The 17,151-nt window shown below is 31.2% G+C and overlaps 2 protein-coding genes and 1 pseudogene across 6 annotated transcripts; 2 read left to right on the forward strand and 1 right to left on the reverse strand.

Annotated features, from left to right (window-relative positions):
* The first annotated feature begins 536 nt into the window (after positions 1-536).
* Positions 537-2,165, forward strand: LOC107476651 (probable caffeine synthase MTL2). The gene is made up of 4 exons (XM_016096501.3): positions 537-612; positions 697-1,101; positions 1,189-1,446; positions 1,770-2,165. Exons 1-4 carry the CDS (start codon positions 538-540, stop codon positions 2,124-2,126), a joined length of 1,095 nt encoding a protein of 364 aa, XP_015951987.1. The 5' UTR covers position 537; the 3' UTR covers positions 2,127-2,165.
* A 5,768-nt stretch (positions 2,166-7,933) lies between these two features.
* On the forward strand, positions 7,934-9,852 carry LOC107476650 (probable jasmonic acid carboxyl methyltransferase 2; annotated as a pseudogene).
* A 160-nt stretch (positions 9,853-10,012) lies between these two features.
* On the reverse strand, positions 10,013-14,841 carry LOC107476648 (bifunctional dihydrofolate reductase-thymidylate synthase). 5 transcript variants are annotated; one of them, XR_008006777.1, is made up of 13 exons: positions 14,574-14,841; positions 13,358-13,848; positions 12,864-13,263; positions 12,748-12,792; positions 12,521-12,586; positions 12,366-12,427; positions 12,210-12,284; positions 11,953-12,118; positions 11,743-11,866; positions 10,813-10,919; positions 10,489-10,655; positions 10,289-10,332; positions 10,013-10,203 (listed from the first exon to the last, which is right to left on the reverse strand). XR_008006777.1 is itself a non-coding variant. In XM_016096500.3 (11 exons), exons 2-11 carry the CDS (start codon positions 13,795-13,797, stop codon positions 10,545-10,547), a joined length of 1,596 nt encoding a protein of 531 aa, XP_015951986.1. In that variant the 5' UTR covers positions 13,798-13,848; positions 14,574-14,841; the 3' UTR covers positions 10,013-10,544. The 5 variants fall into 5 exon arrangements, 1 of the variants encoding a protein (XP_015951986.1); XR_001589697.3 differs by lacking the exon at positions 10,289-10,332; XR_002371705.2 differs by having other exon boundaries at positions 10,013-10,332.
* Between the last annotated feature and the right edge of the window lie 2,310 nt (positions 14,842-17,151).

A 17,151-nucleotide genomic window follows, 5' to 3' on the forward strand; every position in this document is an offset into this window, starting at 1 on the left:
AAACATAAAAATGGAAAAAGATGAATAAAAAAAGAATGTGAATAAGATATTTTATAAAAAAAATTAAAATATTAATGTATTTGATTTTATCAAGATCTGACATCATTTAAAGTTGAATCTATCTTCACGTTTCAATCTCAACTTAAGAAATCCTACTTAGCTGTTGTCAAAAGAATCATTTAATATGTTCATACATGGGATAACTAATTATATTTTATGATATCCTAAAACTAATATTTTTAATTCAATTGTCTTTAGTGATGTTAATTTTGTAGGTGATAGAGTAGACAGATAAAGCATCCGTAGAATATATTATTTTGAGACAAATCTCTGAATGATTGATTTAGCAAAACGCAAGCAATTATTACTCTTTTGACAACTGAGGTCGAATACATATCTGACATTGCATCATGATCAACATTCAATTCACCACCCACTTGCCATTACTGATGAATGCTAAATTACACAAGCCCATGCTTGTTAGGTACAACCCTGCAAATTATAAATTGTTCTCTTCACTCTTCCATATGATCAACAATGGCAACTGAGCAAGTCCTTCACATGAATGGAGGTACCGGAGAAACAAGCTACGCCAACAACTCTACGTTTCAAGTATTACTTTCTCTTCCTCAAAATCATTTAACTTGCATATAGAACTTTTTTTCACCTTTCTAATAATATTGTTCATTCATGCAGAAAAATGCAATACTCCGTACAAATCATATCATGGAAGAGTGTATAACCAAGTTGTATAGGACAACTTTACCAGAGTGTTTGAAAGTGGCGGATTTAGGGTGTTCATCAGGTCCAAATACACTTATGGTAGCATCTACCATTGTCAAAATTGTTGATGCCGTGAGTCAAACCTTGAATCAAGACCCACCCATGTTCCAGTTCTTCCTCAATGATCTATATGGCAATGATTTCAATACCATATTTAAGTCACTCCCTGATTTTTACAAGAGGATGGAAGAGGAAATTGGTCACAAATTTGGACCATGTTTTATTAGTGGCACCCCTGGCACATTTTATGGGAGACTCTTCCCCAACCATTCCATTCACTTCTTTCATTCTTCCAGCACCTTGCACTGGCTTTCTCAGGTGTAAAGTCGTTGATATTATTAACCAAAATATATAGTATATAATAATAATATGGCATTCTAATTTTGCTTTGGCAAGTGTCATCAGATTCCGAAGGAGTTGAATAGTGAAGCAGGAAAGTCAATGAACAAAAGAGCAATATGTCCCACATCGGAGAGCCCTCCAGGAGTTCACAAAGCGTATAGTGAGCAATTTCAAAGAGACTTGAAGGTGTTCTTGCGATCACGTTCAGAAGAATTGATTCCTGGTGGTGCTATGGTCCTTGCTTTCATCATTTCAGACCAAAATCATAATATCAAAGGTTGGGAGGTATTTGGTGGTATATTCAACGACATGGTCTCAGAGGTAAGTAAATGCAACACCATATTAATATTAATAACTATGTTATGTGCATACAAAAAGGTGAAAACTCAGGTGCAGTGAATTTCATGTGAAGTTGATACCTTAAAAAGAGCCGTTAGATGATTTGACTTATTTTTACTCTCAGATATCGACTTCACCTTAGTGATATAGAATATATTACCACCACGGAGTAGCTCTAATCTCCTTCGTCTTTATTGTGCCAAATTACATTATTAAGATTTAAGAGCCATGCAATATTAGTGTCCGTGCTTCCTAATTTAAGACTCTTATTCATAACCTACATAATGGTACGATTTATGGTGCAGCATATGGTTGAGAAGAGAAAGTTAGACTCATTCAACATATCATCATACTTTCCTACGGCCGAAGAGGTTAGGCAAGTAATTGAGGAAGAAGGATCCTTTAATATTCAAAGGATGGAGAAGACAATATATGATACGATGGAGAGTGTAATGGAGATTGGTAATGAGGATGAAGACACGTTCGCAGAGAGGCTTACCAAGACCATGAGAGCCGCAACCGAACCCATTTTTAAGGCAGAATTTGGGGAAGAAATTATGGATGAATATTTCACAAGGTTGCAAAGCAAAATCATCCAACTCCACAGAGTAGAGAGATTGAAGGGTGCTAATCTAATCGTCCACATGACAAAAGATACTTGATAACTAGAGACAAAAGGAATAATAATATGGTGAAAACTTAGGTGCAGTCAAGTCAACTTTACGTGAAGTTGATTGATAGTTGAGAACCGTTAAATAATTTGACTAAATTTTTATATAACGGATGTCAGTTATTAACTTCACTTAGAGTTTGACTATACCTAAGTTTTCACCTAAGTTTTCCCTCTTGTGTTTTATTATCCTAATACAGCTTTTAAATAAAGTAAAAGAATTTGAGTTAATCTTTTTAATTTACCAGTCTTTGTTTCAACCGATCATATATAAAGTAGCCTCATCACTTGTAATAAGTTATATAATTCATTATCTAAGCACATGTAACATCTGAAAAGTTATTGCATATGTAGTTTGAATTCATCGTATAGATTGATCTTGGTAGTGTATTGGCTTTTAATTTTCATTTGGCATCTTTTCGACACTGTCATGTATATATAAAAGTGAATGTACACAACTACGCATTGCCTCTGAATGTAATGTAAAATCAATTAGCAGTGAAAATAGATTAGATAGCTGGAGGTCTATAACTTGACCTGTATTTAGTCTCATTTAAAATAAAATAAGTTTGGGCCCGGACTATTTTAAAATTTAAATTTGTTAATAGATCTAGTTCATGTTCACAAATTAGTTTTATTGGCACGTGAAATATGTTAAAATATAAATAATGATATAAATATCTTGTATAATTAAAAAGCTCTTAAAAAAAAAGTCTTTCTCCACATCACTAACCCCAATCTCCTTCATTATCACTGAGCCCCTCTCTCTCTCTAAGACTCTTACTCTTCCTCATCACTTATTGCCAACCACAAAATAAATAAAACATCCACCAACATCATTAATCTATTCTTAATATACAAAAATAAATGAATAAATTTATTCACATTACTTTCAAGACATTTTTCTTTTTCTACTAATACCATGTCAGCAATATCGCTTACTTGACAAAATTTTAGAATCAATCACTCAATTTTTGCCAAATCAACTATTATTTCCAAATCAACAAAAAAAATGAAATATACAAAAGAATATATAAGTAATAGAAATATATGCAAATTATGGTGAAAAATTACTAATGACAATAATTAGAAATTAATAATGTCTAACCAAATTTATAACTATACAAACATTGAATTCATATTCCTATATTTATTATATCTTACCGTTAATAAACAATACAATAAATTTATAACCTCAATAAACAATTTATTAATTTCTATAAATAACTCATTAAATATAATAAACATCCATATTACAAATGTCATAATAATATTATTAATTATAATAAATTTTACGTTACAAATATTCAAAATCTATACTATTTGAACTATTCATAAGTCTTTTATCACTATTCCTTTTCCGAACTATACAACATCTCAAACTTATTCAATGAAGCATCATTCTTTAAACAATATCACCAAACAAATCGACAATTGGTTTATCGAAATTCTTGTGTTCACATTAACACTCATAAATGAAGATGAGTCTCTTTGCTTAGAAATGATTATATTAGATGACAATGTACAAAACAAACATATTTATTGTATTTTTAAATTGAATTTACGAACAAAATACTTTAATTATTTTTGCTTTTTATACTTTTTATATTATTTTATAATACTTTATATATAATTGTAATTTAATATCGTTAAAATTATACTTCTTTCAATATGCTATTCATTGTTCCTTTACTAATAACTTAAAAAAATGTAATCAATTTTTTTAACTAATTATTAACTATGATTTACTAACACTGCAGGGAACACCTCTTCATGTAATTGTGAAAAAAAATGATGAAAAAATTTCAAACATTTTTACAAGAAGGAAAAGTCTATACTATAAAAAATTTGAGAATAGAAGATACAAATGATTTGTATAGACCAATTAAAGGTACAATTAAAGCAAACTTTTTACTCACAACTGTTGTGAACAAAATTAAAGATCCAATTTTAAACATTCTCTAACACTATTTTGAATTTGCATTACTTGAAACATCGTCAGAAAAGTAGGTCAGAGAAAAATATTAACGGGTAATTTTACTTTATACTATTTCAACTATATATTCTTATTCAAAATAACTTATTTAAAAAAAAATTCTACATATTTTTGTTCTTTTTTATTATAGATGTCATTGGAAAACTGCATGCACATCAAGAGATTAAGAAGAAAGAAAATCATACAAATTCAAGACACATCTTCGAAAGAAAGAAGAAAACAACAACTCAAACAACAACCAATATAAAAAAGGAGGATGGGTGCCACATAAAAAGACTAAGTCCATAAACTAAAACAAATGCAAAAATCAAACCACCAAATAAAAATGTTACTTCGTACAACTCCAATATCCAAATCTTTTGTACTACAAATTATTTTAAATAAAATACCTTTCAAATTTAACTTTAGTTTACACGTATTTAATTTAATTCTACAAAACTTAACAATTTTTAATATTTATTATATACTATCATTAAGTTACCACCCGCGCATCGCATGGATTTTATTCTAGTTACAAAATAAATTAACAATACAACATCAACAATCATAAAATTAGTAACCACATAAATTAAAAAAAAAAGAACTCCTCATGCATATGTTCTTAAAAAATTAAAAAAAAAAAAAAGAAAAAAAGAAATAACAAAGAACAGAGAAAGATAAGGAAGCCTGGCCACCTCCATCACACTACTATCTTGGCCTTTTCTTTTCTTACTACAATAAAACTATCATAAATCTAACTTTAACTGTGTCCAAATCACTATCACCCACCCACCACACTATTTCCAACCATTTTCTTTCTACTTCTGTTTTTTTTTTATATACTTAAACAACTCACTAGTAATAATTTAGCAACAGCAATAACCACAATAAATTAATAGAAGTTTTAGATTAAACAACAATTATCACTATAGTTTCATATCCAAAATCAGCAACAACAAAAATTATACGATTACAAATTAGTAATTACAATGAAATAACAACACAAATTCAATAATAACAGAATCAATTGCAACAATTTTTTTTTAAAAATAAACCAATTTTTTGTTTTCAAATAAACCAGAAATTCAACAAAAGAGAAAAAGAGCAGAATAAAAGTAGAAAGGAGGTGCAGCACGATGAGGAGGCAGAATGAAGAGGCGACACTACAGGAGGCAAAAAGGAGGCACGACGCTGCAAGGAGGAAGAACGCAAGCCGGCGCTGCAAGGAGGCAGAATTAGGAGACACAGTGCAGCACGAGGAAAAGGCAGGTGCAGCATTGCAAAGAGGCTGAACCAAGGCTAGCGCTGCACCTACGCCAGCGAGCTCTCCTTATTATTTATGCCGGCGTCTTCGTCCCTCCTCTTCCCCTCCCCACCCCCCTCTTTTCTCTCATTCTCTCCCTCGTGTTTTCTATTCTCCTTCTGATTTTTGTTTTTTTCGTGTGGGTAAGTTAGGGGCAAAAAGCCAAATAGAGGTGGGGAGAAATAAGGGTGAAGGGAAGAGGGTTTTTTTTTTAATTTATTTTACTAAGGACATTTTAGTCTAAAATTAAAAAAATGATAATCTTATAACATTTTATAACGGTGAGAATGATTTTAATAAAAAAAAAATTGAGGACGATTTTAATTTTATTTTAATAGACTTTAGTTTAGGTCAAACTTAATAACATATCAGACTTGATATTTAACAAAAAAAAAAAAACTATAACAAACCACAAGACTTAGACTAATTAACTACAGTGTAAAATTGGCTTGTTAAGAATATCTAGTCTGGCATATTTTCACTCGGTAAACTCAATATATAAGCAGTAAGTTCAATCCTAAGGATCACATGAGGAACTGAGGACGTGCGTTTTTTGAGTCGGTCTCAAAAGATTATTTGATATCTTTTTTTCCCCTAAATCTATTATATATTTTTTAATTTTATAATTAAAATGTACTACATGTCACTTTTTATTGTCATTAGAATCAATTTTTTTTTCTCTAAAATTAAGAAATTCTCCTCTCCTTCTTACTAATTTTATACAAAAATATACTACATGTCACTCTCTAATTGTAATTGAAATTAAATTTTTCTCTCTAAAATTAAAGAATTTTTCTCTTCTCTTTACTAATTTTACAACTAAAATATATCACATGTCACTTTCTCATTGCAATTAGAATCAAATCTTTCTCTCCAAAATTAAAAAAATACTCCTCTCCTCCTTACTAATTTTACAACTAAAATGTGTCATATATCACTCTCGCATTGTAATTGAAATTAAATCTTAAAATGTGCCATATATCACTCTCTCATTGTAATTGAAATCAAATTTTTTCTTCAAAAATTAATAAATTCTTCACTCCTTCTTACTAATTTTACAACCAAAATATGTCATATGTCACTTCCTCATTGCAATTGAAATCAAATCTTTTCCTTCAAAATTAAATAGTTCTCTATTCTTCCCTCTTCTTCTCTATTTCTCTAATTCCTTCAACCACTCTATCTATTTTATATATCATCATCAATATCAATGACTAATTACTAATTTGACGATCAAAATGTGCAACATGATATTCTTTAATTGCATTAAAATTAAAATTGAAATATTAAAATTGAAATTGAAATACACCTATATTATGTATCATATATTACTAATTTAATAACAAATATATTACATAACACTCTCTGATTAAAATTGAGAGAAAATATTTTTTCTCAAAATTAATAAATTTCCTTCCTAAATTCTCTCATCTACTTCTCTCCATTTTTCTATTTTTACTCTATATATATTTTATATTTATATTAGTAATTTGACAAATCAAAATATATCATTTGATATTTTTTATAATTAAAATAATTTTTTTTCTAAAATTAACAAACTCTCACTCTCATTCTTCATCTTTATTTTTCTCTCTCTTTTTCTCTTTTTCTATTTTTTCTATCTTTTTCTTTTACAAAAAATATGATTAACAAAATAATATAATTTAAATAAAAAATAGTATTATTATTGTTATTAAATACATAGTTTTTTATTTTTTTATTTAGTTTTAAATTTTTACTGCTTATATTTTTAATCGATATTTTCATTTCTCTTCTTTTAAATATTTATTACATATAATTTAGAAATAATTTAGAAAGAATACTAATGTTATAATTAAAAGTTAGAATCAAGATTCAATTGCTTTAAAAAAATTAATTTTGAGTTAATTTTATAACTATCAGTATAATTTTTTTTATGCTAATATCTAATTATATTTTTATATACATAGAGAGAAAAAATATTATTTTTAAATAGTAAGTATAAAAATTAATTATTTCTATTTATGCAACAGACTTAACAGTTGACACCTAATTAAATGTAAAAATATACATGTTAAATTATTTTAAATTTTAGATAACGAATGTTAAAATTAATTATTAATAAAAAATTAGACTTTTTCATATAAAAATAATAACTAAAAATCTTATTATTTGATTTTTTTATTTACATATACATTGGTCTTCTTAGCCAGAGACTTTTGTCAACTTACGACTTTTTTTTGTAAAAATTGTTTGATTTCATAAATCATTTGTATCATGCATAATCTATAATGTCAGAACAAAGTAGATCATAATTTTAAAAAATTTATATTTCCGTAATATTATTAATGCTAGTATTCTCTATTTCATTTCGAATGTCCAAATTTACAATTCAACAAATGAGCTATTATGTCATTGATGACCATTGACATAAATTAATACTAAACGATATTATGTCAAACTTGCAAGGTTGGGATGTTGCCATCATGATCAATATTCAATTCACCATCGACTTGCCAGCTGATGATTGCTTAATTACATTAGTGCATGCTTGTTAGGTACAAGCCTACAAATTAAGTTGTTCTCTCGTCTTTTCCATATGATCAACGATGGCAACTGAGCAAGTCCTTCACATGAATGGAGGTACCGGAGAAACAAGCTACGCTAACAACTCTACGTTTCAAGTATTACTTTCTCTTCCTCAAATCGTTTAACTTATACANNNNCCCCCCCCCCCCTTCTTTTTTTTTTCTTTTCTCTCTCTCTTCTAATGTTCATTCATGCAGAAAAATGCTATACTCCGTACAAAACATATCATGGAAGAGTGCATAATCAAATTGTATCGGTCAACTTCACCAGAATGTTTGAAAGTGGCGGATTTAGGGTGCTCATCGGGTCCAAATACACTTATGGTAGCATCTACTACTGTCAAAGTAGTTGATGCCATGAGTCAAACCTTGAATCAAGACCCACCCATGTACCAATTTTTCCTGAATGATCTATATGGCAATGATTTCAATAACATATTTAAGTCAGTCCCTGATTTTTACAAGAGGATGGAAGAGGAAATTGGTCACAAATTTGGACCATGTTTCATTAGTGGCACCCCTGGCACATTTTATGGGAGACTCTTCCCCAACCATTCCATTCACTTCTTTCATTCTTCCAGCACCTTGCACTGGCTTTCTCAGGTTTAATTAATATAACAATGGATTTAGTTTCTAGGCACCATAAGTGTAATTTTTTTTTATACAAACAGCTAATTATCTATTACTGCATCACCTAAACTCGGTTATTATTTTTAACCAAAATATATAAGTATATAATAATAGTGTGGCATTTTAATTTTGCTTTGGCAAGTGACATCAGATTCCGAAGGAGTTGAATAGTGAAGTAGAAAAGCCAATGAACAAAGGAGCAATATGTCTCACAAAGGCAAGCCCTCCAGGAGTTCACAAAGCTTATAGTGAGCAATTTCAAAGAGACTTGAAGGTGTTCTTGCGATCACGTTCAGAAGAATTGATTCCTGGTGGTGCTATGGTCCTTTCTATGATCATTTTAGACCAAAATCATAATACAATCAATGGTTGGGAGGTAATTGGTGCAATACTCAACAACATGGTCTCATAGGTAAGTAAATGCAACCTCGTATTAATATTAACTATTCTAGGTGTACACAAAAAATAACCAATGATATAGGATATATTGACCAAGGAATAGCTCTAATCTCCGTTTTTAGTGCGCCAAGTTACACTGTATTAAGATTTAAGACTCTTATCATGTGTGAATTTTAATCAGTTAAACTCATCTACATCATAACCTACATAATGGTGTGATTTATGCCGCAGCACAAGGTTGAGAAGAGAAAGTTAGACTCATACAACATATCATCATACTTTCCTACGGCTGAAGAGGTTAGGCAAGTAATTGAAGAAGAAGGATCGTTTAACATTCAAAGGATGGAGAAAATAATATATGATATAGTGGAGTGTAATGGAGACTAGTAATGACGACTCTTTTATTCATGAGGATGAAGACGCAATTGGAGAGAGGCAAGCCAGGACCATAAGAGCCGTAAGTGAACCTATTTTGAAGGCAGAATTTGGGGAGGAAATTATGGATGAATTGTTCACAAGGTTCAAAAGCAAAACCATCCAACTCAACAGAGTAAAGAAATTGAAGGGTGCTACTCTAGTCGCCTACATGACAAAAGATACTTGACAATGAGACATGAGAAATAATATATCTTACGGTTGGTTGAACTGTACCCTTTTGTCTTTTATTATCCTAATAGAGTTTCCTTTGTAATAACTTGCCGTATGTGCCAAATATTGTTGAGTTTTGGTGGTAAGTCCCTATACCTATCCTCAATGACTCAATGGGTTTAAGCCTGTATAGTCATTTACGAAGAGAGACTTTTACTATAAAAGTTTATTTGTAGATAAATTATTATCTATGCAACGGATGGGGTCTCTCCACCCAAATTCATCCAATTATATAATCCAATAAACAGAAAAGAAAGAAGAAAACTCACGTGGGATAAGTGATTTAACAAAATAACAACCAAAGTTTCCCTGTGAGAAGTAGGAGAAAGGACTAAAACAGGTAAACAAGAAGCCGGTAATCATAAATGTCAAGTTACTGACCTTCATATAACTTATTGTCTGCATTTGATAAAAACAAAATAACCTAAATCACCTTAGACCCACGACTAAAGGATTCTCAATGGCGACACACACAAAATATGAAGTGTGCCAAAGTAGTTCTTTATTTTCTCTATGAAACTAAACATAAACCTCCTATAGTATTAGCCTGAAACAATAAGAATATGCCTCAGTACAGTAGAGAGAGACCAGAATACGGAATAAGTGCCTAAAGATGTAATGAAAAGAAATACCCTAATTTCAAAATAGGGCCTATGCTTTCACAGATTAAAATTCTCTGAAAAGCAGATACATCAACTTGTTATAATGGAGTGATTTTCAAACTTATAATATTATTGTAGGTACTGTAATTTTGGAAACCCGGATTTTTCTTTTAACAGTTACCAACTCGAAACTAGCTCAACTGAATTAAGAGTTATTTTTTCTTACTTGCCTCGTTTCAGAAAAACCATAACAACTTGAAGAAAGGATTGAGATGCTAATAGATTCCTAAACAGCCATCTTCATTTCAATTTTCTGGTGAGGATCATAGCCTATGAGATTGAAATCAGCTGCCACAAAAGAATCTATATCCTTCTTCTTTGGGTTTATCTTCAAAATCTGCATGGAATTCAGGTAGTTTAACTTGAGAAAATCCATAGCATTGCTCAAATGTGAACTGACTAAATTAAAGCAAATGCTTTATCATACAAACTTCACATCTCATGTAAACTATAAAATAATATCTAATTGCTGTGAATATGCTAAAATTAAATACCGGAAAAGGTTTAGGATGGTTCTGGAGCTGCTCCTGCAAAGGTCTCACATGATTGCGGTAAACATGTGCATCCCCAATAACATGGATAAAATCACCTGGTACAAGATCTGAAAAAAAGAGGACATAATATACAGGTTGGTTAATCTAAGTTTATTTAATAAAACAACTAAATCAAGCTGCTAGTGGCAAAGTTCAATACATAGACTCGTATGTTACTGGAATTTTAAATGGACCGCAGGCTGCATTTGATTTTGAGAACATGACAAAACAAGATACTGTGAGAACAGGAGACAAAGGAGAGAGACATAAAAATTAGTGTTTTTATATTTTGTTTGTTGATAAATTGAATATAAAAGAGAACAAACAATAAAAAGTCCAATTTGCCTTAATTGTTTTCTTCACACAAAATTTAGAATAAAAAATAAAATGATAAAAAAATACAATTATGAAAATTTGATAGTGATAATAAAAAAAAATAAGCCGTATCTCCGCCCAATGTCTCTGTCCTTCCTGTCGAACACAATACATGAATTTAGTGTCCCAGGACTCAATATCTCTGTCCATGTCTAACCTTCCAAACACGATTTTGCGTCTCTGTGTAAATGTTTCAGCGGGTGCCCTTGTAAACAAACGCAGCCATACAGCCCTTTGTACACAAACTAACCAGAGCATAATGTTAAATTATTAACAATCACAACCTAATCAGCTTCAAAGCTTAGCCATTTACAACCAACCAAAGTGACAAAAATCTCTATTGAACCCATGAAAACCTCAACATTTAAGTTGTCACATTGCAAGATAGAGTGATTGACCAAGTATGTAGTCTAGCATAATTTGCAAGAGTAGATATTTGATCAGCATAGATGTTATTAACACATCCGTAATCATTTTCATTTAGCACAAAAAAGTTCAGAAAAATAGATTGCATACCACAAACATGAGCAATCATGCATGTCAAGAGCGCATAAGATGCAATATTAAATGGCACACCCAGGCCCATATCAGCAGATCGCTGGTACATTTGACACGAGAGCTCCCCATTTGCTACATAAAACTGAAATGAAGGGGGGATAAAGTAGGTAAAACTTTGTGTGAGAGACATAGATTTCTTGAAAGAGAAATCCAAATATAAATGCAGACCTGCGCAAACATGTGGCAGGGTGGAAGAGCCATCAATTTAAGATCAGCTGGATTCCACGCTGAGAGAATTATCCGTCGATCATCAGGATTCTGCTTTATCTTGTTAATAACATCTAAAAGCTGATCAAATCCTTGACCAGAGTAATCAGCATGCATGTCTGTATACCTATAAAAATATGAGATAGAAAGTGAAAACCCAGTAATCACAACAAATAATAACAAATTATGGTACAGAGGTAAAGTAACAATTCACCTACCTGGCACCAAAGTGCCTCCACTGAAACCCATAAACAGGTCCTAAGTCACCCTCCTCCCTGTCTGTCAAACTAATGCTGCAATATAAATTGTAAATCCAGTTAATGCAGCAACGGACAAGAAAAATTTGCAATCGATTTTTTTATTATCATGCTTGCCTATCAAGGTATTCTCTGGAAGCATTGCCATCCCATATATGAATGCCTTTATCTTGCAGCACCTGTCAATATGACGTGTTTGTTTTTAGGATGAAATTGATCAGTCATATCATGTGGGGAAAACCAGAAAAAGATGGGCCAAAAGATATCATTACCTTAGCACTTGTTGAACCACTGATAAACCAGAGAAGCTCTTCAACAACCCCACGCCAAAATACTCTCTAGGGACAAAGAAAGAAATCATGTCAACCTACAATGGACGTTCCTCTTCCTAGATAAACATCCAAAATAACATACGAAAGTATTTCTACCAAAACCAATGAGAAAACAAATAAACTTGCAGAGTATATTGGACTCATTTTCAAACAAAACAGGTACATGCCTTAGTTGTCAGAAGAGGAAAGCTTCTGCGCAGATTGAACCTCATCTGAGAAATCATGGAGGATGGTCAGCATATAAATTACAGAAATTTTCACAACAAACCAATCAAAACATTACCTGGCAACCAAATTTGGACAAGGTACCAGTCCCTGTCCTATCATCCTTAGTTGTACCTTCAGAAATGATTTCTTGAACCAGTCTAAGGTACTTGTACTCCTCATGTCTCTCAAAAATCATTTTAGGAAGAAAAGAAAATTTCTGAACTTCAAACTTTCTAGAGTCTGAACTATTATCAAAATCTGAATGAGTATTCTGACTCAGGGACTCCAATGCAGAGTTTCTCACACGTACAAAAGTGGTGAAAGAATAGCGGATGTTGTCTTCCACCAAAGGAAAATATGAGTACCATGGCTGAAACATGGAGGTATCAATTTGAGGGATAAAAGTGTCGCACTCAATGCGTTCTTCAATTTCTGTAATATGCACAGCCTCACATCCAGGTGCATTAAGAGCCTCCCTGAACATAAAAATTATCAGGTACGGGCAAAGAGAGAGAGAGAGAGAGAGAGAGAGAGCGAGCCTAATATGAAAGGGATGAATACAATTTTCACCTAAATATCTCTCCACCTCCTGTAAGAAATACTTTCTCAATTGAAAGACAGTAAGGAGATGCAGCCAACAGTTCCATAGCAGAAGACAGACTTCCACATATAACAACATTCTCTGCTGTAGCTATATCGAAACTACCAGAGCGAGTCAGAACAACATTAAGTCGACCAGAAAGGGGCCTCTTCTCGGGAGGGATACTCTCCCATGTTTTTCTACCCATCACAACTGCATTCTTCTTCCCAGAATCAGATGTTGTTGTTGTGATCTCCTGAAAGAACTTGAGATCAGAAGGTAAGTTCCAGGGCATTTTCCCATCCTTGGAAATTCCCATATCTCGAGTCGCAGCCACTACTGCTTGGTAAGTCCTCCGCGGCAGATCAGGCTGTAGACCGACATTACTGTTGCCGTTGCCGTTGCCATTGCCATTGGGGATACTAGCCATACTAGAACTTAAAATCTAACCGCGTGAATCGCTTTGGAAATGCGATGGAATCTGAATTAAACAACGCAATGAATTAACACACAGACGAAACGGAATCAGACATGCAGTTTAGGATTATCATTGTGCAAAACAATCACGGAATGGAGAATTCGTATAACTAATGATCCATGCAAGTTACAGAACAGGCACAACACAGGCCTCATAAGAAAACAAAAATTAAATCCAAAGTGGAAAGAGCTATCACGCCTTTGGATAGTATACATGAGACCTCAGGTTTAAACCTCATTGAAATTGTTGTAAACAAAAACTATGAACTAGAAGACAAATAAATCAAATACACTGAAATAAGTTAAAGACTACGAACATCTCCAATTCTTAATCGGTCAAACTAGTAAAAAGAATAACTCAGAATTCAATTTCAACGATCTACTTACAGTGTTAAAACTAAATCAAAAGATAATGATAATACTACTGCATTATCAAATGAATCACGAAAGCCAGCAAATAAACGAGAAGAAACTGCGAAAATAAGAAGCAAAGAGTGTACTAATTCACACGAACATCGCGTTCGTCTGTGACTCCGAAAAACAACACATGCAACAAATTCACATTAACGAAAAACCAAATTAAGGAAAAAAAAGAAACAAATAACATTTTTGAAAAAAAATGCAGAATATTCAACAAAAACACATTGAAGTCGCGGATCTTACATACACAAATTCAAAAAAAATTAATAACAAATAAATAAATAGAGAGATTTTGGAAATGACGCTGACCTAAAAGTCTTCCGCAAAGTATATCTGCTCTTCAAAATCCAGAACAGATGAGAAAATTAAAATTGAAAAAAAAAAGAGCGATTTAAGAAAAGAAAAGAGTAGCTGAAAAGTGATAAACTAAGAGTGGAGTAAGACTGAAAGAGTTGAGAAAGAAGCGAAAATGCAAAAAACTGGTCGAGAATGTGTGAGGTTTTTATCCCTTTTCTTTCTTTTTTTGCAGGAAAAAAGAGATGAAAGAAAGAGAAAGAGAAAAGGGAAAGAAAATCGAAAACCACGGTTGACGCTAAGTGCCGCCAAGTAGCGTATGTATAGCGTACAATACATTATCCGTAGAGACGTATTGTATATAGTATAGCGTACAGAGTGGGTGTGACTTGTGACTTGTGAGCCTCTTTTGCTCTCTTTTCCATCATTACCCCTTGCCCCTTTTGTCTTTTTCCCCAACTAAAATGTTGCTATTGGAAGGTTACGAGGGTATTTTGAGGATTACGTAATAATTAGTGTATAGTGTATGCGGTCGGTAGGTGACATTAATAAAGTAAGGCATAAGGCATTGGTGGGGCCCAGAGGATGTGAAGTTCTACCTCAAGGGCGGGAAATTCAGAGCTACCCAATAATGAATCGCCACCTGTCACTTTACATAGTACATTCCGCTTCACAACCTTCTGACACAACCTGTCAAAATCAATGCCATTTTGGTGTTCTTTTTTTTTTTTTCTTATAAGAATTGAATTTTAAAGCATTTCCAAACACTCAGTTAGTACCTTGTATAATGCTTTTTATTTTTAATACCACGATTAGACACTTTTTAATTTAAATAGGAAAGAAAGAATAGTGTATAGGAGATAGTTATGGAATGTATAGATGTTTCACGTAGCTGTGGTGTTAGATATTAAAATTAGACCATTTAATTTGTAAGTGATATAAAAATTGGACCGTTCGTGAGATTTGTGTACTCTAAATTTTTAAAATTTTTTAAACATAAATTAGAGGGTCAGATTTGTGTATTTCAACTTTTTAAAATTTTATAAGTCTAATTTATGTACATCTCGCAATTTTACAAAACACTCAAAATTATAATATTAAAGTATATCACACATCTTATTTTTATATCTAAATTTTTAGCCCATAATTAGATAGATATAATACATTGAGACGAGAATTTAAACATATCATGCACATATATATGAGATTAATAACAGTTTTTACATAAATCGTTATACACGATTTAAATCAAATCGTGAATCATGATTTAGGGGTGAGCACGAGTAGTGGGTATTCGATTACCGTCTAAATTCGAATCGAACTAATTAAATTGGTTCTGAAACCAATGGATAATCGAGTCCAACCCGAACCAAACCGATGACTTTTGTTAGTTATTGGTTCGGGTATCGATTTTGGGGTGCGGAATCCGAACTAACCCGCAAACCCAATCATATATTAATCAAATAAAAAAAATAAAAATATATATATGGTTTTTTCATTAGACAATGATTATTCATTATTAATATGTTTGGATTTTGATGAGTTTAGTTTTTAATGTATTTGGTGTTTAACATGTTTGGATTATTTCTATTGATGTTACATATTTATTATACTCGTTGAATTTTTAAGATAAAAATTTAGTTTTTTTTATAAATTTTAAAGTTATCAGGTACCTAATTATCCGAACCGAATCAATTCGTTTTTAATCGGTTTGGTTTGGTTCGGTACATATACAAAAAAACACAAATTCGAACTAAATCGACCCATGCTCACTCTTATTATGACTTGTGAAGAGAGAAAAGGAGAAAAAAAGAAGTCAAAATTATTTGTTAAAAGTTATTGAAAAAAAAATAAAAATACTGATTTTTTTAATATTAGTGTTCTCCATCAAATCGTTACTCACGTGGTTAGTGTATTTTTTTGTTATTAACTCAAATCGTTAGTGATAATTTATTCTATTTCATATAAATGTATTGCACTAAATTTACATAATATTATTGTATTACACTCTTCATTTTACAATATCTAAAAAAATAAACCCATTGTATAACCATCGTATTTTTAGTAAACATTATATTTGGAATATAATACAATTTCCATACTAATAATTACAATTATTTATTTTTGGAAATTTACTAGAAACATCTTAAAGAGTAAAGACAATAGTAGAAATATGCTATAATATTCAAAATATGGATTTAATTTTTATAGTAAAAATAATTAAATTTTAAATTTAATATTTAAAAAATTATTTAAATTTATGAATTGAATTATATAATTATATAAAAAATTTATTATTAGTACATCAAAATTAAACTCTTAAATTAAATATGCATGAAAAATCATAAATCAGATATATTTTTGACAAGCTTCAATTTTATAAAATAATAAATATATAAGAGGAAAAACATTGAAAAAATAAATATAATATAACTTAAAAATAAATGTTGCATATAATTAAAAATTGTTGGAATTAAAACATCAGACTGAAAAATTTGAAGACTGATATAAAATATTAAGTATTGACAGTTTTATCATTGTCTTCCATATAAAAATTCTGAAATTTTGAATTAATTATCCAATTGTGGATAAA

This window comes from Arachis duranensis, chromosome 3 (assembly GCF_000817695.3).
Source record: "Arachis duranensis cultivar V14167 chromosome 3, aradu.V14167.gnm2.J7QH, whole genome shotgun sequence".
In the NCBI taxonomy this organism is placed as follows: Eukaryota; Viridiplantae; Streptophyta; class Magnoliopsida; order Fabales; family Fabaceae; genus Arachis; species Arachis duranensis.